General features: G+C 45.9%; 1 protein-coding gene across 1 annotated transcript; it reads right to left on the reverse strand.

Annotated features, from left to right (window-relative positions):
• Positions 1–204: 204 nt before the first annotated feature.
• LOC121573801 (protein phosphatase Slingshot homolog 1-like) lies at positions 205–21,518 on the reverse strand. The gene is made up of 15 exons (XM_041886104.1): positions 21,141–21,518; positions 19,484–19,521; positions 14,937–15,037; positions 13,871–13,935; positions 13,645–13,766; positions 13,482–13,550; positions 10,346–10,411; positions 9,345–9,539; positions 9,035–9,128; positions 8,785–8,913; positions 8,533–8,579; positions 5,319–5,465; positions 4,925–5,125; positions 1,899–2,535; positions 205–1,591 (listed from the first exon to the last, which is right to left on the reverse strand). The coding sequence occupies exons 1-15, from the start codon at positions 21,219–21,221 to the stop codon at positions 503–505; spliced, it is 3,081 nt and encodes a 1,026-aa protein (XP_041742038.1). The 5' UTR covers positions 21,222–21,518; the 3' UTR covers positions 205–502.
• Positions 21,519–22,522: the final 1,004 nt, after the last annotated feature.

A 22,522-nucleotide genomic window follows, 5' to 3' on the forward strand; every position in this document is an offset into this window, starting at 1 on the left:
GGCGCACCGGTTTGTGTCAAGAACTGCAATGCTGCAGGGTTTTTCACACTCAACCGTTTGCTGTGTGTATGAAGAATGGTCCACCACCCAAAGGACATCCAGCCAACTTGACACAACTGTAAGAAGCATTGGAGTCAACGTGGGCCAGCATCCCTGTGGAACGCTTTCGACACCTTGTAGAGTCCATGCCCCGTCGAATTGAGGCTGTTCTGAGGGCAAAGGGGGGGGTGAACTCAATATTAGGAAGGTGTTCTTAATGTTTTGTACACTCAGTCTATAATAGGAATATGAATTCTTTAGTTACTTTTCTTTCTTCCAGCCAACATGCTGCTAATATGTCTCAGGCATGTCTCCAGGACACCTCTAGCACACCTGGCAAATGTATCCCTTCTCCTTCAAACCTGCTCCCTCTGCTCTGACACTGTCTGGAGTTTAGACACATGGAACCTGTCTGGAGGAGAGACACTGGAAACACAGTCAGCTTCAGGGGGTGGACAGAGGCTCAGAGGGTTGGGGGCACGGTGGAGAACAGCTGGGCCTGATCATCAGCCAGGTCTGAGAGGTCCTCTGTGGAGAAAGTGAGGCCTCCCAACTTGGCCAGGGAGCTAGAGCGTTTGAGCAGGGAGGGGACGGTCAGGCCGGCCAGCCTCATGCGGGTCTCTATCTCCTGGGTGCGCGGCCTGACCAGGTCTGGGTGTCCCCCGCGGTTGCTGTGGAGGCTGTCGCTGCTGGAGCTCCGGGTGAGGGTGGAGCCGTGGGGGGAGGACACAGGGGTCCAAGTCTGGGTGGACCACTGGGGGTACGACACTGGGGTGGTGTTCATCTGGGGGTCTGCGGCTGTGACTGCACAGCTGGTAGAGGGGATGGGGGTTTTAGAATGCACCCTTACATCCCCCTCCATCTCCATCTCCTCTACCGCAAAGCTCAGGTCTATCTGGTCAGACAGCCCAGCCCCTGAGAGTGGACCTTCCATGGCCAGGCCTAAGAGCCTCTCCAGCTGCTCTGCTCTCTGCCTCACCCGCCCCAGCTCCAGCCCTGTCCTCTGTAGCTGGGCCAGGGCCTCCTGCTGTGTCTCCACTCCACCACCAGGAGGCTCCATCTCCACCCCAGCAGACTGCAACTCCACACCAGGAGGCTGACCCGCTGGCCTCTCCCCCTCCAAGCTGAGCTTCATAAACGTGAGCTCTGTGATGGCTCCTGTCCCCGCCTCCCTGCCTGGCTTTGGCTCCTGCTCTTCCTCTTCTTCCTCCTGCAGCTCGTCCATGTCCTCAGTCTCCAGGGAGCAGTGCCTGTCTCGGGGAAGCTCCTCGCAGCTCATGGGCGACACCAGCCGCTGGCGGTAGGCCTCCAGGCGGGCAATGGTGGCAGGGAGGGCACAGGGGGAGTGGGGGGTGGGGGTGTTGGCGAAGTGGGTGCCAGGGGGGTCTATGGAGATGGTGGGGACCACCCCGCAGTGGCGTGTGGGGTTAAGGCGGTGGGTGCGTCCTCCTGCCGGGCGCTCACAGCGCCGCCCTGGTGGCAGACGCAGGCAGTCTTTACACGACTGGTAGGAGGGCTTCACTTTGTAAGGGTTTCCTGTGCTAGCACTGTCCTAAACAGAAGAAATAGAGAGTGAGTGGGAATGCATGGTCAGGCACAGACAGAGTGACAGGTTAATGGACCAAGGACATTACCTGATTAAGGTCTCGAAGCTAATAAAACACAGATTATGACACCTATAAGATGATGATCCCTGAAATGAAATGGGATCAAATAATGACAGAAACACTACACTTACAGCATTACAATTATAGGCTTAATATCTTGACCCTAACCCCAAGCCAGTTCAAGTTAAAAGTAACCGAACTGTTACATCAAAATTCTTATATATACAGGTAGCTAATTACTGTCCCACTCACGTCGAAGGCAGCGGGGCAGCTGCGCTTGGCAGCCAGACGGTTACTGTTGTTGGCGTTCTCGTTGTTGAAGCGGTTCACGTTGGCCTGATCCTTCCGCTCCTCGTCCTCCGTCGCTCCCTCTCCTCCTGCAGGAGTCCGGGCCAGGGCGGCCATCTCCGCCTCCTCCTTCTGCACCTCCTCCTCGTCCTCCTCCTCCACCGTGCTGAACTCCAGACGTAGCCTCATGTCCTCCAGGGGCTCCAGGCGGCCCCCACAGGTCTGGGCGGCGGTGCCCTCCCCAGGCAGAGCCAGCTGGGCCATGGGGAAGCCCTCGTCCTCCAGAAGGGCGTCCCTCTCCACATCCTCGATCTCGATGAACACCCTTTCCATGCCCAGCAGGGGAGGGCCGCGCACTGGGGTGGAGGGTTCGCTGTCCAGGGCCGTGTCCGACAGCCGTCTGAAGTAGTAGTTGTAGTTGAGAGGGTCCAGGGCGTCCACCTCCAGGCCCATGCCCTGGCAGGGCGAGGCGCCGCAGCCCTCTCCCCCCCAGGCCTCATCCTCCACGGGGGTCTCCTCTCCACCACAACACTGGCCAGATGCCTCATCTGGGTTGTCCTCCCCTCCCTCGGGCCTCCACAGCTTGTTGTGACGCTGTTTACTGAGGCACAAAGTGATTGGGTTAGAATAACCATATTATGTACAGAGTACATGTTAAAAAAATAATATTTTACCTTTATTTAACTAGGCAAGTCAGTTAAGAACAAATTCTTATTTACAATGACAGCCTACAACGCTGGGCCAATTGTGCACTGCCCTATGGGACTCCCAATCATGGCTGGTTGTGATACAGCCTGGAATCAAACCAGGGGGTCTGTAGTGACGCCTCAAGCACTGAGATGCAGTGCCTTAGACCGCTGCGCCACTCGGAAGCTTTATACAGACATACAGTGAGGGAAAAAAGTATTTGATCCCCTGCTGATTTTGTACGTTTGCCCACTGACAAAGAAATGATCAGTCTATAATTTTTATGGTAGGTTTATTTGAACAGTGAGAGACAGAATAACAACAAAAATCCAGGAAAACGCATGTCAAAAATGTTATAAATTGATTTGCATTTTAATGAGGGAAATAAGTATTTGATCCCCTCTCAATCAAAAAGATTTCTGGCTCCCAGGTGTCTTTTATACAGGTAACGAGCTGAGATTAGGAGCACACTCTTAAAGGGAGTGCTCCTAATCTTAGCTTGTTACCTGTATAAAAGACACCTGTCCACAGAAGCAATCAATCAATCAGATTCCAAACTCTCCACCATGGCCAAGACCAAAGAGCTCTCCAAGGATGTCAGGGACAAGATTGTAGACCTACACAAGGCTGGAATGGGCTACAAGACCATCGCCAAGCAGCTTGGTGAGAAGGTGACAACAGTTGGTGCCATTATTCGCAAATGGAAGAAACACAAAAGAACTGTCAATCTCCCTCGGCCTGGGGCTCCATGCAAGATCTCACCACGTGGAGTTGCAATGATCATGGAATGGTGAGGAATCAGCCCAGAACTACACAGGAGGATCTTGTCAATGATCTCAAGGCAGCTGGGACCATAGTCACCAAGAAAACAATTGGTAACACACTACGCCGTGAAGGACTGAAATCCTGCAGCGCCCGCAAGGTCCCCCTGCTCAAGAAAGCACATATACATGCCAGTCTGAAGTTTGCCAATGAATATCTGAATGATTCAGAGGAGAACTGGGTGAAAGTGTTGTGGTCAGATGAGACCAAAATGGAGCTCTTTGGCATCAACTCAACTCGCCGTGTTTGGAGGAGGAGGAATGCTGCCTATGACCCCAAGAACACCATCCCCACCGTCAAACATGGAGGTAGAAACATTATGCTTTGGGGGTGTTTTTCTGCTAAGGGGATAGGACAACTTCACCGCATCAAAGGGACGATGGACGGGGCCATGTACCATCAAATCTTGGGTGAGATCCTCCTTCCCTCAGCCAGGGCATTGAAAATGGGTCGTGGATGGGTATTCCAGCATGACAATGACCCAAAACACACGGCCAAGGCAACAAAGGAGTGGCTCAAGAAGAAGCACATTATGGTCCTGGAGTGGCCTAGCCAGTCTCCAGACCTTAATCCCATAGAAAATCTGTGGAGGGAGCTGAAGGTTCGAGTTGCCAAACGTCAGCCTCGAAACCTTAATGACTTGGAGAAGATCTGCAAAGAGGAGTGGGACAAAATCCCTCCTGAGATGTGTGCAAACCTGGTGGCCAACTACAAGAAACGTCTGACCTCTGTGATTGCCAACAAGGGTTTTGCCACCAAGTACTAAGTCATGTTTTGCACAGTGGTCAAATACTTATTTCCCTCATTAAAATGCAAATCAATTTATAACATTTTTGACATGCGTTTTTCTGGATTTTGTTGTTGTTATTCTGTCTCTCACTGTTCAAATAAACCTACCATTAAAATTATAGACTGATCATGTCTTTGTCAGTGGGCAAACGTACAAAATCAGCAGGATATCAAATACTTTTTTCCCCTCACTGTACTTAACGAGATACTTAGCCACTAATAAGCCTTTTTAAGGATAATTCAGTCACACTGATCTGCAGTCTCTCTACCAACCTAATAAAACGCTAATAACCTTACAGACTGCTTACCTTTGCTGACCCCCTCTAGACAGCTACTGTGGTGAATTAACTGTCACATTTGACCTGACCTCTAGGCAGCGAGTTAGGTTGAGCATAATGAAGTTAAAAACCTCAGGGTCCTTGCTACCTGGTATCCTTGGGATGTCCCAACTCTGATGCTACCCCATTGAAGTTGAAATTAAGGTTAGGTAAGGATTATGGTTAGGGTAAGGGTTTAGGGTAAGGGTAGTGGTTTAGGGTAGGGACGTCCCAAGGATAGCACTAACCAATACCTCATGACTGCAGTGGAGTGAGAATGAATGGCAGAAACTCCTCGTGTAGCACAGTTGGTTATATACTGGAACAAACCTGCATATACCAGTATAGTACCCCAGTATACCCTGACGGACTCACCTAGCGTCCAGGATGCCCTCGTACTCGGCCAGCTGCCTCATAAAGCCAGCATTGGGCCGAGCGATGCTCCTCTTCTGCTTCACAAAGTTGTAGGCCTTCTCCAGAGTCCAGCCATACTCCTTCATGGCATACGCTATGACCGTGGAGGCTGACCGGCTCACACCCATCTTACAGTGGACCAGACACTTAGACTGGTTCTTCCTGTGGGGCAATATGTTCTACATTAAAACCCTGTGCATTTAGAATAAGCTTTCCACATAGTTTTAGTGTATAAAATAACCCTACATTTCCTTTATTGATGTTATGCGGTAAATACTTCACATGCTGCAAGACATGTGTTTTAGTTAGCTGTTCGAGAAGTAGGGTTTAGTTTGTTTGACAAGTAGGCACTCACTTGGCTCTGACGATGAAGTTGTAGGTCTCGTTCCAGTGGGCCAGCAGGTCCGTGGCCTCCTCGTCAAACACCCGGATGTTGTGGTAGGAGAACGTGCCCTGGAAGAAGTTGTCTATTTCCCTGGTCACGTTGAGGATGTAGCCCACACTGCATCAAGAAAAAAAAAAGTTTCAAGTTTTATTAGTCGTATGTACAGGATACACATGGTATACACTGTCCAACAAAAAGTGCTAACTTGCAGGTTCCTTCTCGATAATGCAACAACAAAAACAAATAATGTGGATGTGTGTACACTGAGTGTACAAAACATTAAGGACACATTCCTAATATTGAGTTGCATCCCCCTCCCCCATTTTGCCCTCAGAACATCCTCAATTCGTCGGGGCATGGATTCTACAAGGTGTCGAAAGCGTTCCACAGGGATGCTGGCCCATGTTGACTCCAATGCTTCCCACAGTTGTCTCAAGTGACTGGATGTATTTTGGGTGGTGGACCATATTTATTTTTTTAATTAAATGTTTATAGGGGGTATATCAGCTTTAATACTTCAGATAGCTTGTAGCTTCCATCAATGTAATTGTCTGCATCATTTCCAATCCCCAATATATGGTGGACCATTCTTGATACACACGGGAAACTGTTGAGTGTGAAAAACCCAGCAGCGCTGCAGTTCTTGACACAAACCGGTGCGCCTGGCATCTACTACCATACCCTGTTTAAAGGCACTTAAATCTTTTGTCTTGCCCATTCATCCTCTGAATGGAACACATACACAATCCATATGTCAGTTGCCTCAAGGCTTGAAAATCCTTCTTTAACTTGTCTCCTCTCCTTCATCTACACTGATTGAAGTGGATTTAACAGGTGACATCAATAATGGATCATAGCTTTCACCTGGATTCACCTGGTCAGTCTATGTCATAGAAAGAGCAGGTGTTCTTAATGTTTTGTACACTCAGTGTATATCTGTGTGTGTGGGTATGTGAGTGCATGTATACTAAGGTGCAGAGAATCAGTGCCAGTGATCAGTCCAGATCAAGTGTTCGGCAGTCTGATGGTATCAGACCTCATGCTCCGATACTGTCTGCCCGACGATAAGGGAGTGAACAGCTCGTGGCTGGGGTGTGTGGTGTCCTTGACGATGCTGCTGGCCTTCCTCAGGCACTGTTTCAAGTAAATATCCTGGATGGGTGGGAACACGGTCCCAGTGATGTACTGGGCCCTCTTCACCACCTGCTGGAGGGCCTTGCCGTAGTGAACGGAGCAATTCCCGTACCAGGCCGCGATGCAACTGGTCAGGACGCTCTCGATGGTGCAGTGGAAGTATTTGGAGAGGACCTGGTGTGGCATGCTGAATTTCTTCAGCTGCCTTAGGAAGTAGAGGCACTGTTGTGCCCTCTTGACAAGAGTGGTGGCGTTGCAGTGGGGCAGCATCTCATTCAGTGGTGCTATCAGTGTTCCTTCAACAGACCTTTCTGTATTGGTAGGTCTTTTGAAGGAAAGATGCAACAATGACCTGACATACACTACCAGTCAAAAGTTTGGACACACCTACTCATTCAAGGGTTTTTCTTTATTTTTACTATTTTCTACATTGTAGAATAATAGTGAAGACATCAAAACTATGAAATAACACATATGGAATCATGTAGTAACCCAAAAAGTGTTAAACAAATCAAAATATATTTTATATTTGAGATTCTTCAAAAAGCCACCCTTTGCCTTGATGACAGCTTTGCACACTCTTGGCATTCTCTCAACCAGCTTCACCTGGAATGCTTTCCAACAGTCTTGAAGGAGTTCCCACATATGCTTGACACTTGTTGGCTGCTTTTCCTTCACCTCTGCCTTCCGACTCATCCCAAACCATTTCCATTGGGTTGAGGTCGGGGGATTGTGGAGGCCAGGTCATCTGAAGCAGCACTCCATCACTCTCCTTCTTGGTCAAATAGCCCTTACACAGCCTGTAGGTGTGTTTTGGATCATTGTCCTGTTGAAAAACAAATGATAGTCCCACTAAGCGCAAACCAGATGGGATGGCGTATCGCTGCAGAATGCTGTGGTAGCCATGCTGGTTAAGTGTGCCTTGAATTCTAAATAAATCACAGACAGTGTCACCAGCAAAGCACCCCTACACCATAACACCTCCTCCTCCATGCTTCATGGTGGGAACCACACATGCGGAGATCATCCGTTCACCTACTCTGTGTCTCACAAAGACACGGCGGTTGGAACCAGAAATCTCAAATTTGGACTCATCAGACCAAATGACAGATTTCCACCAGTCTAATGTCCATTGCTCGTGTTTCTTGGCCCAAGCAAGTCTCTTCTTCTTATTGGTGTCCTTTAGTAGTGGTTTCTTTGCAGCAATTTGACCATGAAGGCCTGATTCACACAGTCTCCTCTGAACAGTTGATGTTGAGATGTGTCTGTTACTAGAACTCTGTGAAGCATTTATTTGGGCTGCAATCTGAGGTGCAGTTAACTCTAATGAACTTATCCTCTGCAGCAGAGGTAACTCTGGGCCTTCCTTTCCTGTGGCGGTCCTCATGAGAGCCAGTTTCATCATAGCGCTTGATGGTTTTTGCGACTGCACTTGAAGAAACGTTCAAAGTTCTTGACATTTTCCGTATTGACTGACCTTCATGTCTCAAAGTAATGATGGACTGTCGTTTCTCTTTGCTTATTTGAGCTGTTCTTGCCATAATATGGACTTGGTCTTTTACCAAATAGGGATGTCTTCTGTATACTACCCTTACCTTGTCACAACACAACTGATTGGCTCAAAAGCATTAAGAAGGAAATAAATTCCACAAGGCACACCTGTTAATTGAAATGCATTCCAGGTGACTACCTCATGAAGCTGGTTGAGAGAATGCCAAGAGTGTGCAGAGCTGTCATCAAGGCAAAAGGTGGCTACTTTGAAGAATCTCAAATATATTTTGATTTGTTTAACACTTTTTTGGTTACTACATGATTCCATGTGTTATTTCATAGTTTTGATGTCTTCACTATTATTCTATAATGTAGAAAATAGTACAAATTAAGAAAAACCCTGGAATGAGTAAGTGTCCAAAGTTTTGACCGATACTGTACATTATTGTCCTTGGCATGGGAATACAGAATAATACAACACTATGTCCGTGAGCCAGGGCTGGTGGTTAGGGAGCAGTTCTAGAGACATAGCTTTAGTGTTTGTGAGACTCCCACTCACCCACAGTCCCGTAGTTCCTCTAGATTGGAGGCATTCCACTCCGAGCCCTAGAGAAGACACAAACACAGAGGAATGAATATCAAGACAACTTACTCCATCAGGTTACAAAGGTCAAACTAACTAACTACACCAGGGTTACAGTAATAGAGTTGTGGCAGTAGTTCAGAGGTTAGCGAGGAGGACTGTAGTTACTAGTTAGTGTTAGGGATACAAAGAGACAATTAGGATGTAAAGTTAGGGAAAAGTTCTCACCAGGTAGAGGTGGTCAAAGATGAGAGTGGCTTTGTCCATCTGACCCAGGATCAGCAACATCTCGTTGTCAAGGAACTCTTTGTACTCCTTCAGGTTACAGCTCATTTGCTGCTCTAGCTCCACACGGATCTGAGAGGGGGGGATATAACCGGTATTAGGCTGCACTATGGGACTTATACCATGCAGAATTAGTTGTCACAACAAACCGATCTGTGTGCCCCTACAAAGCCTGGTGAGTGGAGACACATACCTCCTTGGAAGTGACATTCTCCAGGTCACGGAACATCATGATGCTGCGTAGTTTAGCTTTGATTGCACACTCTGTTCTCTCTCTCTCCGTTGGCCTGAACAACACAACATAAGTCAATATATACACTAAATTATGAATGTAACCAACACATTTATCACTTTTGATTTAAACAAAAAAGGCCCGGTTAACACCCTGATGAATCTGATGGACAGATTACCAATCTCAGAAGGTAGTGCAACTGTAAATTGAAATGAATCATAGGAAAAACAATTTAACTGAATCTTACGAAACCAGATGATTCAGGTCTTACCGTTCGACGAACATGGCAGGTGAGTCGGGCCGCATGGTCTCCAGGTCAGTCATAGCGTTCCACTCGTTGATGCAGCTCTGCTCAGAGGTGATACAGCTCTCATAGAAGCCCATCCAGGTGAGGGCCATGCCCCCGGGGAAGTAGTTGTGCCTGCGAGACACCTCACTTGCCTTATGGAGGATCTGCAGGGCAGACCTGAAGACACACAGGTAGAAGAAGCTCTCAGTCATAATACAGGTTCACAACAGCAACTATTCAGAAGCTGTTACACTTATCTGATTATACAGAGAGTCAGTCTTTTGATAATAGATTTTTTAATGACGGCAGGAAATTCAGAGCACATTTAAAGGCCTGTCAAACCCAGAGAAAATTATGAGTCTGCTGAGAATGAAAAGAAAAGTGCATGCACATTGTAATGGTACTGACATCTATTGACCAGTAGATGGTGCATGGACTCAACACTGTCAATAGGTTTTCAGTATCATTTACATTTTAGTCATTTAGCAGACGCTCTTATCCAGAGCGACTTACAGTTAGTGAATACATTTTTTTTATTTTATACTGGCCCCCCGTGGGAATCGAACCCACAACCCTGGCGTTGCAAACGCCATGCTCTATCAACTGAGCTACATCCCTGCCGGCCATTCCCTCCCCTACCCTGGACGACGCTGGGCCAATTGTGCGCCGCCCATGAGTCTCCCGGTCGCGGCCGGCTGCGACAGTGCCTGGATTCGAACCAGGATCTCTAGTGGCACAGTTAGCACTGCGATGCAGTGCCTTAGACCACTGCGCCACTCAGGAGTAAAGTATCAAAGCGTTACCAGCCTGAATAATGAATCTACTGGTTAATGGTTTTCCGCTCATTGATAGTTGATATTAAAATGGAACCAACGTGGTAGAATACTGTCACTATATGGTTTCAGGGAATATAAGGTCACCAGACAATTATATTTTGAAGTACCCAAACACAGTATAAAATCAAAAAACAACCAGACACTTACCACATGGCCTGCACAGAAACAGGCTTGAAGACATGCGATCGTCCTCCTGTGGTCACACTAAATCCTCTGAGGAGAGAGAAGATGGGAGGATAAAGGATTAGGTTCATGGATAGAGAGAGAAAGAGAGAAAGAGGGAGAGAGAGAGGTCTGGGAGCACAAATAGGGGCTGAATTACAAGGGTTTAGGGGACTATTCAGGACACAACCCAATGGAACATTCCTCCAGCACAGAGAGGGATGACTAACAGCTCAGCAAGAACTCGTCTGCCACATGGAGGGATGAAAATGCCTGTAGTTGACTGGACTGCCCACTGGAGGGCAGAGCAACTCATTCGGCGTCACTTACAGGGCTGGGCTGTTTGAACGGGCTAAACGATCAGAGATACTTCATGGTCGACTGTATGACTGTGAATGCAGCTTGATGTCTGTGTGATGTACTGTGACACATACCGTACCTTTGTGTAAAGTTTCATGTATATTTACACTACCAGTCAAAAGTTTGGACACACCTACTCATTCAAGGGTTTCTTTATTTTTACTATTTTCTACATTGTAGAATAACAGTGAAGACATCAAAACCATGAAATAACACATATGGAATCATGTACAGTGAGGGAAAAAAGTATTTGATCCCCTGCTGATTTTGTACGTTTGCCCACTGACAAAGACATGATCAGTCTATAATTTTAATGGTAGGTTTATTTGAACAGTGAGAGACAGAATAACAACAAAAAAATCCAGAAAAACGCATGTCAAAAATGTTAGAAATTGATTTGCATTTTAATGAGGGAAATACGTTTTTGACCCCCTCTCAATCAGAAAGATTTCTGGCTCCCAGGTGTCTTTTATACAGGTAACGAGCTGAGATTAGGAGCACACTCTTAAAGGGAGTGCTCCTAATCTCAGTTTGTTACCTGTATAAAAGACACCTGTCCACAGAAGCAATCAATCAATCAGATTCCAAACTCTCCACCATGGCCAAGACCAAAGAGCTCTCCAAGGATGTCAGGGACAAGATTGTAGACCTACACAAGGCTGGAATGGGCTACAAAACCATCGCCAAGCAGCTTGGAGAGAAGGTGACAACAGTTGGTGCGATTATTCGCAAATGGAAGAAACACAAAATAACTGTCAATCTCCCTCGGCCTGGGGCTCCATGCAAGTTCTCACCTCGTGGAGTTGCAATGATCATGAGAATGGTGAGGAATCAGCCCAGAACTACACGGGAGGATCTTGTCAATGATCTCAAGGCAGCTGGGACCATAGTCACCAAGAAAACAATTGGTAACATACTACGCCGTGAAACTCTGAAATCCTGCAGTGCCCGCAAGGTCCCCCTGCGCAAGAAAGCACATATACAGGCCCGTCTGAAGTTTGCCAATGAACATCTGAATGATTTAGAGGAGAACTGGGTAAAAGTGTTGTGGTCAGATGAGACCAAAATCGAGCTCTTTGGCAACAACTCAACTCGCCGTGTTTGGAGGAGGAGGAATGCTGCCTATGACCCCAAGAACACCATCCCCACCGTCAAACATGGAGGTGGAAACATTATGCTTTGGGGGTGTTTTTCTGCTAACGGGACAGGACAACTTCACCGCATCAAAGGGACGATGGACGGGGCCATGTACCGTGAAATCTTGGGTGAGAACCTCCTTCCCTCAGCCAGGGCATTGAAAATGGGTCGTGGATGGGTATTCCAGCATGACAATGACCCAAAACACACGGCCAAGGCAACAAAGGAGTGGCTCAAGAAGAAGCACATTAAGGTCCTGGAGTGGCCTAGCCAGTCTCCAGACCTTAATCCCATAGAAAATCTGTGGAGGGAGCTGAAGGTTCGAGTTGCCAAACGTATGACAAAATCCCTCCTGAGATGTGTGCAAACCTGGTGGCCAACTACAAGAAACGTCTGACCTCTGTGATTGCCCACAAGGGTTTGCCACCAAGTACTATGTCATGTTTTGCAGAGGGGGTCAAAAACGTATTTCCCTCATTAAAATGCAAATCAATTTATAACATTTTTGACATGAGTTTTTCTGGATTTTTTTGTTGTTATTCTGTCTCTCACTGTTCAAATAAACCTACCATTCAAATTATAGACTGATCATTTCTTTGTCAGTGGGCAAACGTACAAAATCAGCAGGGGATCAAATACTTTTTTCCCTCACTGTAGTAACCCAAAAAGTGTTAAACAAATCAAGATATATTTTATATTTGAGATTCTTCAAAGTAGCCACCCTTTGCCTTGACAGCTTTGCACACTCTTGGCATAATCTCAACCAGCTTCATGACAAGGTAGGGGTGGTATACAGAAGATTTACCAAATAGGGCTATCTTCTGTATACCACCCCTACCTTGTCACAACACAACTGATTGGCTCAAACGCATTAAGAAGGAAAGAAATTCCACAAATTAACTTTTAACAAAGCACACCTGTTAATTGAAATGCATTACAGGTTTCCATAGTTTTGATGTCTTCACTATTATTCTACAATGTAGAACATTTTAAAAATAAAGAAAAACCCTGGAATGAGTAGGTGTGGCCAAACTTTTGACTGGTACTGTATGTGAGGGTATACACTGAGTATACCAAACATTAGGAACGCCTTCCTAATGCTGAGTTGCAGCCCCCCACTTTTGTCCTCAGAACAGTCTCAATTCGTTGGGGCATGGACTCTACAAGGTGTCGAAAGCGTTCCACAGGGATCCTAGCCCATGTTGACTCCAATGCTTCCCACAGTTGTGTCAAGTTGGCTGGATGTCCTTTGGGTGGTGGACCATTCTTCACACACATGGGAAACTGTTGAGCGTGAAAAACCCTGCAGCGTTGCAGTTCTTGACACAAACCGGTGTGCCTGGCTCCTACTACCATACCCCGTTCAAAGGCACTTCCATTTTTTGTCTTGCCCATTCACTCTCTGAATGGCACACATACACAATTCATGTCTCAGTTGTCTCAAGGCTTAAAAATCCTTCTTTAACCGGTCTCCTTCCCTTCATCTACACTGATTGAAGTGGATTGAACAAGTGACATCAATAAGGGATCATAGCTTTCACCTGGATTCACCTGGTCAGTCTGTCATGGAAATAGCTTAATGTTTTGTACACTCAGTATGTAGAAGAAGAAGAGTAGCACTTACCCATCTCCATCTAAATGGATCTTCGTATCACTCCATAGTGGTAGCACCATCCCGATAGAGCAGCTTTTACTAGGAATAATGCAACGGAATAGATTATTACCCTACGATAACAACAAACCACATTGTATTGTATTACTGCTGGCTAAGGAGGAAAGACGGGTACCTGTCCTTATCGGTGAAGTCCATCCCTAGCAGGATATTCTCCTCTGTGTCCTGGCGACCGCTGGTGTAGACCACAACCATGTACCGCACACGGTCAGACCAACCACTCTCTAACCGTACAGCCTGGGGAACAGCAGGAGGAATAGGTTACACTGTGTAGCATTTGTGTGTCAATCAAAATGGATGGTATGTACATCTTCGATGTACCTTATGGGGATTTGACTCACCAGTTTAATGCGGTCCTCAGAGCGGATGGTGTTAATCATGACCTGCAGGTGTCGAGGTAAGTCACCTGGGAGAGAAGAGAACCGCATACCATAATCCAGATCAAGCAAACCTATCTACCTAATCAGACATACTGTATAACTGTGTCCAGCTCGGCTATCCAGGCCCCTACTTAGACTGGTACCTCTGATTAGGCCCACCTGCAGTGTGATCCAATACCAGTCACAACAACACGTCTGTACTGAAGTTACACATGGCAGAGCAGAGCCTGAACATCTCATGACAAGACATGAAAATAAATGGGAATGGTGTACCAGAACATCTAATCTCAAGGACAACTCTTGGCTAAACCGATACAAACATGCAGAAACAGTCTGTCATTTGCGTAAACACACAGATAAATACATGCCAGGTTTATCAGAGCTAAACATTGACTTGAACGTCTGGTGATGTAATCAAGAAATCTGGAGTGTTCCTCACATTGATCTTGTGATTAACCTGCATATCATAGGGGAGGAGAGGGGAGTGGTGTGTTTGGACTCCAAATGAGGTGATAGCATTCCCCGATCTAACTAATCTCAACAACAACCCTGTTATGAGACATGCTGCATCACACACAGGTACACACCCATAGGCCTACCCGTACGTATACACACCACTGAGGTAACATCAGATGCGTTGCAGGCTGGTTTGTCCAGCTTGATGAGTTTATGTAACATCTTGATGGGAAAATCAAACAAGCAGGATCTACAAAGCCCCTTTTTGTGTGGTTTGTCTTCTCCCTTTCTTTGTGTGACATCACCGGGTTACTAGGAAGGCTCTAGGGTCACACTTGGACCTACTTTGACAACCATATCAAAGCTAAAAGCAGACAAGTACCTGCCTCGAGGGCAGTCAAAGGCCAGGTAATCCTTCAGTGAATATGGGTTGAATACAGGCTCAACCACAAAGGCCAAGCCAACCTCAGCAAATATTACCTTGTCTTTGCATAGAACTTTAGCAGTGGCATTGTCACGGTTCACTGAACAATGGGTCCAGTGCGTGTTTGTTGCGTGCCAGTGTATTTACCTGTGTGTTTGTGGTGTGTAGGGGTCTTGGGTCCCTGTGCATTGGTGCCCTGCTGCAGGAAGAGGGCAGCTCCTTTGACCATGAAGAAGCTCTCGCTGAGGCTGAAACATAGACAGACAGACAGACAGGGAAATAGGGTTTCTAGTGGTTTGATGTTGTAGCACACAGAAGGGGAAGCATTCATTAGAGAAGTGAAAGAAAGAGTACATACTGTACTGAAAATAGGCAACAGATCATCAGCATATCTGAATAGCGTGTTGGACAAATCATTGTACTGCTTCAACAGTTTAAGCACGGTCTGTGGCACACTGCACTCCACAGTACCTATAGTAAGTAGTATGGCGTTCTACTCTAGACCAGAGAGGACATTTGAAATAGTCACTCCTTTCTACACCTGCCTGGTGTCTCTTCCCTGTTTAGTTGTGCTCCATTTAAGTAGATCTACAGATGAACAGTATGTCTGTTGTCACAAAACTACCCAGCCATAGCCTACTTTCCTTTCCATGATGTCTTTGACAGACTATGCAATCACCGGTGCGTTCACTTCAGGGAGGCAAAACATCCATTGAAAATGATCATGTGGAATGTGGATGTCCTGCTGCAGACTCTCCTAAGGCTGATGTGGTTCAATTAACTGTCCAACCCACATTAATCTTCTCACTTGTAAATGAGTGAGGCTATTTTTCTCCAGGAATGGAGACAAATGACCTGGAGATGTAGAATGCACAGAGGGTAGAATCAGAGAGCAGAGCTACAGTGGGAAGAAGAGGCAGGGTGGGATGGCCCAAGGTTCAGTGACTAGCAGGAAAGGATGTTCCTGAACTCATCAGTAAGTAAATGTGAGCAGACCTTTCCTTTATGAAATATTTCCCTCAGATAATGAACTGACAGAACGTGGTTAGGTCTCCTGACCTATCGGTGGGCAGATAATTGTGCCCACCACTGAAATATTTCCTCTGCCTTTCCCTCTTCAGCCAGCACCATCCATCTCTCCCTTCTCTGGCCAGGGATGGCCTCTCCTGACTGCCCTAACCCATGTGCTGGAGGCACAGACCACCCCCGGATAAAAGCTAGGTTTTCCTTGGACTAAGCAATGTCCAGGAAGAACAGAGCTAGGCGTCTGCTGGACAGAACACTGACCAGGAGAAAGAGAGCCAGGTGTTCGCTGGCCACAACATTGACCAGGAGGAACAGAGCTGGGCGTTTGCTGGCCACAACATTGACCAGGAGGAACAGAGCTGGGCTTTGTTAACAGGCAGCCTGCCTGCTCGCTCTGCCACCACAAACAAAGCCTGGTATGACAGAGTGGGTCCGTCACAAGACCTTTTGTTTCTGCTCTGCTGTTATCATTACGTAGCATTGTTCATTTTCAGAATGTCCTGAAAAGATGAGGAGGAGGATGATGATGATGAGGGTGGCCTCGGTCAAGAGGTCAGAGTAGGGTGGGGTACCATATAAAAATCAGTTGGTTACATAATAGCTCATCTTCAAAATGGCTGATGTACTGTAAATGGGATGTACTGAATATCAATCACAGATGGATGTATAGACCTAAAGAGAGAGGTTTATTGAAAAGGCTCCAGCTACTGTTGATCCGTCCATTACACTATTACTGAGAACAATCAGAGCCTGTCCCTATGTTTCTAAGGCTGCGTTTACAGACAGCCCAATTTTGATGTATTTTATTATTGACAAAACAGCTGATCTGATTGGTTAAAAGGCCAATTAGTGGAAAAAGATCAGACTTAGGCTGCCCGTGTAAACGCACCGTAAGACAGCTGTGAACTGTAGACTTCTAAAAGGAACACTCAAGAAGAAATCTAGACAGCCATTAAAACAATACCTGTAAGCAATTCTAACAGTACGATCAAATGTAAGATTAAAGTACACTTTGTATTTATGTATAAGAAAAAATAAGTTGTCAACCCTGGAAAAAAACCCACAGAGCTATAAAAATAAAATGTTACACTTTTATACCAATGACTAATACAGAAAATACTGGGTGCACACTTACAAGTTTCAACCATTCAAACCATCTTCGCCATTGTGCTACCTCTTATCAAGGTAATAATGCCAGTGAGAGATACACTCAGGATTGCTTCTCCTTGAGTGAGTGGAGGACTTACATTCGGCAGATCTCTCTCTGAGTCAGGACTGCGTTCTCCACAAAGTGAGGCAGCATGGTAAGCACGGCTTCCTGTGAAGGCTCCACCACAAGATGCATCCTGATGCTGTTACTGGATCTCTCCCTCAGTAGCTCTCTGGTGTCTACTGGCTTCTTCACAACATCTCCTCCACCCTTATAGCTTCATAGTACATCCACGTGCAAAAAATACATTCACAAGAATTTTGTGCCTCAAAAACGAATTTGGTTTCCAAAGCATAATAACCGATATTGCCCTGGGTTTCTTTTTTCCCTGTAAAAAGGTGCAGAAGGGTTCAACTAGTCTGATGATGTATCCTGTCTTGGTCTGGTGCGTCCGTCTCTCCCTCCTGCCCGTCTGGGTTGTGAGGATCAGTCTTCAGACTTCTGCTGTGTCTGTTCAGCTCTGCTTCCTGCCTCAACCCCCGACCATTAGCAGCAGCTTATCTCCTCCTCACAGTGCGCACTTGAGCAATCAGAACTCCCTCCGCAACTCCCGACACAAAACATTGGCTGGGTTGGGTGGCAGGGAATCTAGCTTGCCTCAGCTTCAGTCTACAGAGCACACATCTGTAGAGTGAGTGGAGGCTGTTTGACGTGTAAGATCCCAAAGGATCTCTGATGAGTCACTGAGCCAAAGGAAACTACACATTGAGTGGCATATTTAACTTTGTATGAAACATAACTCCTTCACAGAACACATATCCAATGCCAGTGTCAAGCAATTTACGCAAGCTGCTAGTTAGACAACACACACACCAAGGAGATCTTCCCTTTAAAAGTGTCTGCCACACACACACACACACACACACACACACACACACACACACACACACACACACACCTCCCTTTGGCTGCTGCATAACCCTGTCTGGTGCTTGGGTTTTCTGGCTGAGGCAGGCAGGGTACTGTGACAACCTAGGGCTGCTGGAGGGTAAATGTGGTTCAGGTTTCTGCCTGACTGATACAGTATGGCCCTCAGAGAGGCAGACTCGCTGACATCACTGGGTCTGAGAGAGGACAAGAGGAGCAGCTCTAATGTAGACTGGGCCACTTCAAAAACAGACTCTTCAATAATCAATGGTGTGACTATTCCGCCCTACAGCATTTCTCTGGTGACTATTTATCACTATCAAGTTAAATGTCTTTGCTTTAGCCGTTTAACTAAAAAATAGAATGCAATGATGCAAAACCACTCATATCAATCATTTGTTGTGTTTTTACCTTCTCATCCTACCTTTTTTGCAGGCAGAAGCAGCTCTGAAGCAAGATTTTACATAATCAAAATCGCTCTCTATACCACCTTTCAAACATTCCTCTATCTGCCATGTACCACCAAGAATGTAATCTACCTTATCAATGTTATAATCTCAACCCACACTGTGTGTGTCATGTCTACCAGATGGGGGAAGCTGTTGTGTAAGGCTGAACCCCCCCTGGCCCAGCCAGGTTGGACTAGAGAAATTAGTGTGCAGCCAACACTAGGCCTACTACAACAGCATGGCCAAAAAGGTATTATCAACTCTCTTTCCAAGAAACTCTGACAGAAGAAACTCTAGAACAAAACAAGCTCCGGCATAACACCATGACATCACATCCTGCTGTAGCCGAGTAGATGATTCCACCTGTGCTATTCACTTCCAGCTCTGCAATACAGCTGGATAGTGTTTCTGGTTTGTTGGAATGTATAATGGCGGTTAATGGGAATGGTAACTGAGGGTTAGACCATTATCACTGTTATTACCCTTGACACAACTAGGCCTACATCTGGTCCCCTGATGGGGACATTCTATGTGAACTGTCATGGACTGCAATGGTGTGGGATGTTCCATCTCTTTTGCAAGCGCTCATTAATTGAATAATAGTTATACTATGCTCCTTAATGGATATAACATTAATGCAGGAATAATATATTATTCATATTTACCTACATAGGCCTACAATATGTGTAATTCAGGACCAGTGTCCATGTTATTTCTTCAGGACATTCCTGGTGGCTTCCTACTGTAAGCCAGTCCTGGAATTCCCACTGACACCAGGACCAGGGTCAGGGGTCAATGTCCATAGGCCTTGGGAAACACACAGATTTCCTGGCCAAATAAATGTATACCAACCCCTCCCCCAAATGGAGCACAACAGATCCTTAATATACATTACTGCATCCCCTAATGCATGTGCATGCACAGCTTCTCAGGGAAATATAATAGCTGACCTTCGACCCCCAATATGCAGCTGGACATAGAGCCCTATAGTCATTTAGCCAGGTACCTAGGGAGGGCAAGAATGTTTTCCATATAGATCACGTCACTGTACTTTAAGAGTGCTTTGAAAACAAACAAACTACTTTTTCTAGATTAAAATATATATGTTTTTTCGGGAGAGAATGGGGGAGGGGGAGGCTTACCTCTGATTTGCTCTCCGGTCATCATCACGCCCTAATTCCTGCAAGACAAAGACAGAGAGAAATGTTACATACACTGTAGGCCCACTAGAAACATGAACCAGAAACCCTTCCATCAAGGCTGTGCAGACAGTACAGTAGCATGGATTGCGCAACAGCAGCACATGACCCGTATGCCCTGTTATGTCCTTCCATGCTCCCCTTGCTACCATACCTCATCACAATGTCATAGTACAATGACTGAGAAGATTCCCATCGACTGGTGGAGACATCAGAGAGATTCCTTTCCTTTAGAGTTATGGCTATATAGACCATCACTAAGTGATGCTTTTGATCTGTGGACAAGTAACTAAATATAGGCTAGACATTGGGCCTTCTGTACCAGTAGCAGTGAGTGCAATGCTGTACCTCCCTGAGGACAGAGGGCAGAGTGGTTGAGGTTGTTTGTTGCATGAAGTAAGAGACCTGTATAAAGCTCTCTCTGCGTTCCATGACAGGTTACAGTGTTGAAAAGAGCACATAGGCCTAGACTGTGCTTGATCTGTGGATCTGATGTCGAAGAGGCTATTTAATACTACAGCTCAAACTAAAATCAGTCACTTGTAGCAATTTTAATCTATATACTTTCAGATATAAATGAGAGGTATACAGGTTTATATACAGTAGGTCACCAACTCAGTATTAAATCATTTCTGCAGCAGTATCTTTAATGATGTAATTAGTATGACATCATTTCTGCAGCAGTCAGCCATGTGTGTGTTTGTGCGCAACTGCCTGCTTCGACAGGAATTCAAGCAATGATGGATTCATTCGCTTTTGGAAGTCATGGTCTAAACAAATGCATAATATGCTTTATTAGCAAAATCAGAGTGATGAACCACAGTATGTTTAAACTGATCTTATGGGACATGAAGAAGGAGATGCTTTACATTAGGTTTTAAACGTGCAATACACTTGCATTGTATACAGTGTATCAGTGCTCTCTACTGGCCATACCATGTCACTATCTATGATCTCATATGTTTTTAAATATAAAACTCACACCTGCCACGGCAGTATTTTGACAGTGATTTAAACCCTTGAAAGGAGCGGGTACCAACCGCAACATCCCTGACTCACTAATGATGTCATGGCGCACATCACTAGGCAGGTAGCTGCACAATTCTGATGAATCTCACTCTATAGTATATTCCATATGCAAACTGAAGCAAGGAATTTAAACAAATGTCATTACTTAAAAATATATGCAAAGTCCTGAGATAATGCTTTAATTAAAGTACCTAGCTGTATAAACGCCTATTTGTCTTTAAACCACACAAACTGAAGGCAGAAATAAAATGCTGCCACATGCAATTAATGCATTGTTCTGGTAACTAATCCCCGGCTCAGATTTTGTTTAGAAGCTAATAACGCGGGGCTGGACTATTTCACCATTCTAAACAGATGGATTCCATAAAGTCTATTAAATTATGTCCATACAAAACAGTCTTGCCGTGTTAAATAAAAGATGTCACTAAATTGCAAAATATTATATTGACAACTGAAAGCGTACTCTGCAATGTTGGGCCTAGTGGATGAGGGACGTGAGCATCGGACGCATCCCCGGCGTTTCCTCCACGGCGATGCCTAAGTACGGAACAACTCCCGCAGTTTCACTTACCTCCCCCGCGTTGGTGGTGGCGGTGCTGGCGGTGGATGCTGCGCTCGGGGTGGGAGAGCGCTGTAGGGTTACCAGGGCCATGGTTGGCTACTGCTACGGAGGAGGCGAGACCTTTGAATGGGGGGAAGGAAGGCGCGTTGCTCTGGGCCGAGATTGACCCTGTACAGCACAGAAGAAAACGCTCAGGATCGCATTAAATATTTTTTGCCTCTGATTTCACCATCCTGATAAATCCATCACCGGCTTCTGCCTCGCCCATCCTTCACAGTTCGTTTTAGAATAGTCATTTGTAAATAGTTGTAAAGGCAAGTGTGCAATTGCATCCATCTGTGCCATATGCCATTTTATTGTGCAGACAAACAAAACACATCGCAGCCAGGTTGCATGCGGAGCAGAAATGACATGCGCTTCTGTTCTGACACTTTGCCGGATCTTATGATTGGCTGCTTCGGTTTGCGTGCGCGCTATCATTGGGCCAATGTCGTCAAGGTGACTCTGGCCAGACTAGACTACTACACTCACCAGAAACCAAAGGATATTTATCATGACATTTATTGATATTCATATTATTTGCACATTTTAATGAAAACTTCAAGCAAGGAACAATAGTACACAAATCTTAGAAGTCATATTGCACCTGCACAGATATGCACCCATTGTATTGCAATGATGAAAATGATGTGGAGGAATTTATTATTGCCATCTACATTCTCTTAAATTATCTAAATAATTATCGCTAAATAATTATCATAAATTAAGAGAAATTTGAAAGGTTTCCACTGCCTCTCAGGTTATACAATATCTATAAATACTCAATCATCAAAGTCCCGTTCAAAAATGTTGGTGTGCAAATGTAAGTGTAGTCTTGCTAATGTGCTGTAACAGAGGTCTATTCCCATCCAATAATGTCTGCGTGGCGTTCCAGTTTGTAAACGGTCCCATCTTTAATGTCCTTTTGTGTGGCATCCATGGGACATGACTTGAAAAGACTGAAGTGGGAATAATCAAGTCCCATCCATTGCTCTCAACACCTTAGCCCACCCTATTGTCCTCGTCAGCTGTTATAGGATTATCCATAGCTGGCATGTGTTGGTGAAACCTCAGAGCCACTTGACGTCTGGCTTTTGGTCATCTCCTGGCCGGCTGTGATTTGACTAGTCTCCTGCAGGCCCAGCCTGTGGTCTCAATGGGCAACAGCACGGACGCTCCTGTGGCCAGCAGGCAGCAGATGCAGTACACAGACAGTGTCAGGTACACAGACTTCTTGAGCAGCGCCTGTATGGGCCAAAACAGCTGGAGGTTAGCAGTGCTGAGGAGCCCTCGGTGAGGGGGCAGGATGTCTTAGATCATTATCATTATTAAATGTGCCATAAAGGGAGTTA

Source organism: Coregonus clupeaformis, chromosome 9 (genome assembly GCF_020615455.1).
Source record: "Coregonus clupeaformis isolate EN_2021a chromosome 9, ASM2061545v1, whole genome shotgun sequence".
Lineage (NCBI taxonomy): Eukaryota > Metazoa > Chordata > Actinopteri > Salmoniformes > Salmonidae > Coregonus > Coregonus clupeaformis.

Bases quoted from the DNA above. Each gene is read 5' to 3' on its own strand.
- LOC121573801 (XM_041886104.1), bottom strand. From the start codon at position 21,221: ATGGCCCTGGTAACCCTACAGCGCTCTCCCACCCCGAGCGCAGCATCC. The intron at 2,536-4,924 runs GTGAGTCCGTCA...TTTGTGCCTCAG, and splicing joins GAGGGCATCCTGGACGCTAG to TAAACAGCGTCACAACAAGC. The intron at 1,592-1,898 runs GTGAGTGGGACA...TCTTCTGTTTAG, and splicing joins GCTGCCCCGCTGCCTTCGAC to GACAGTGCTAGCACAGGAAA.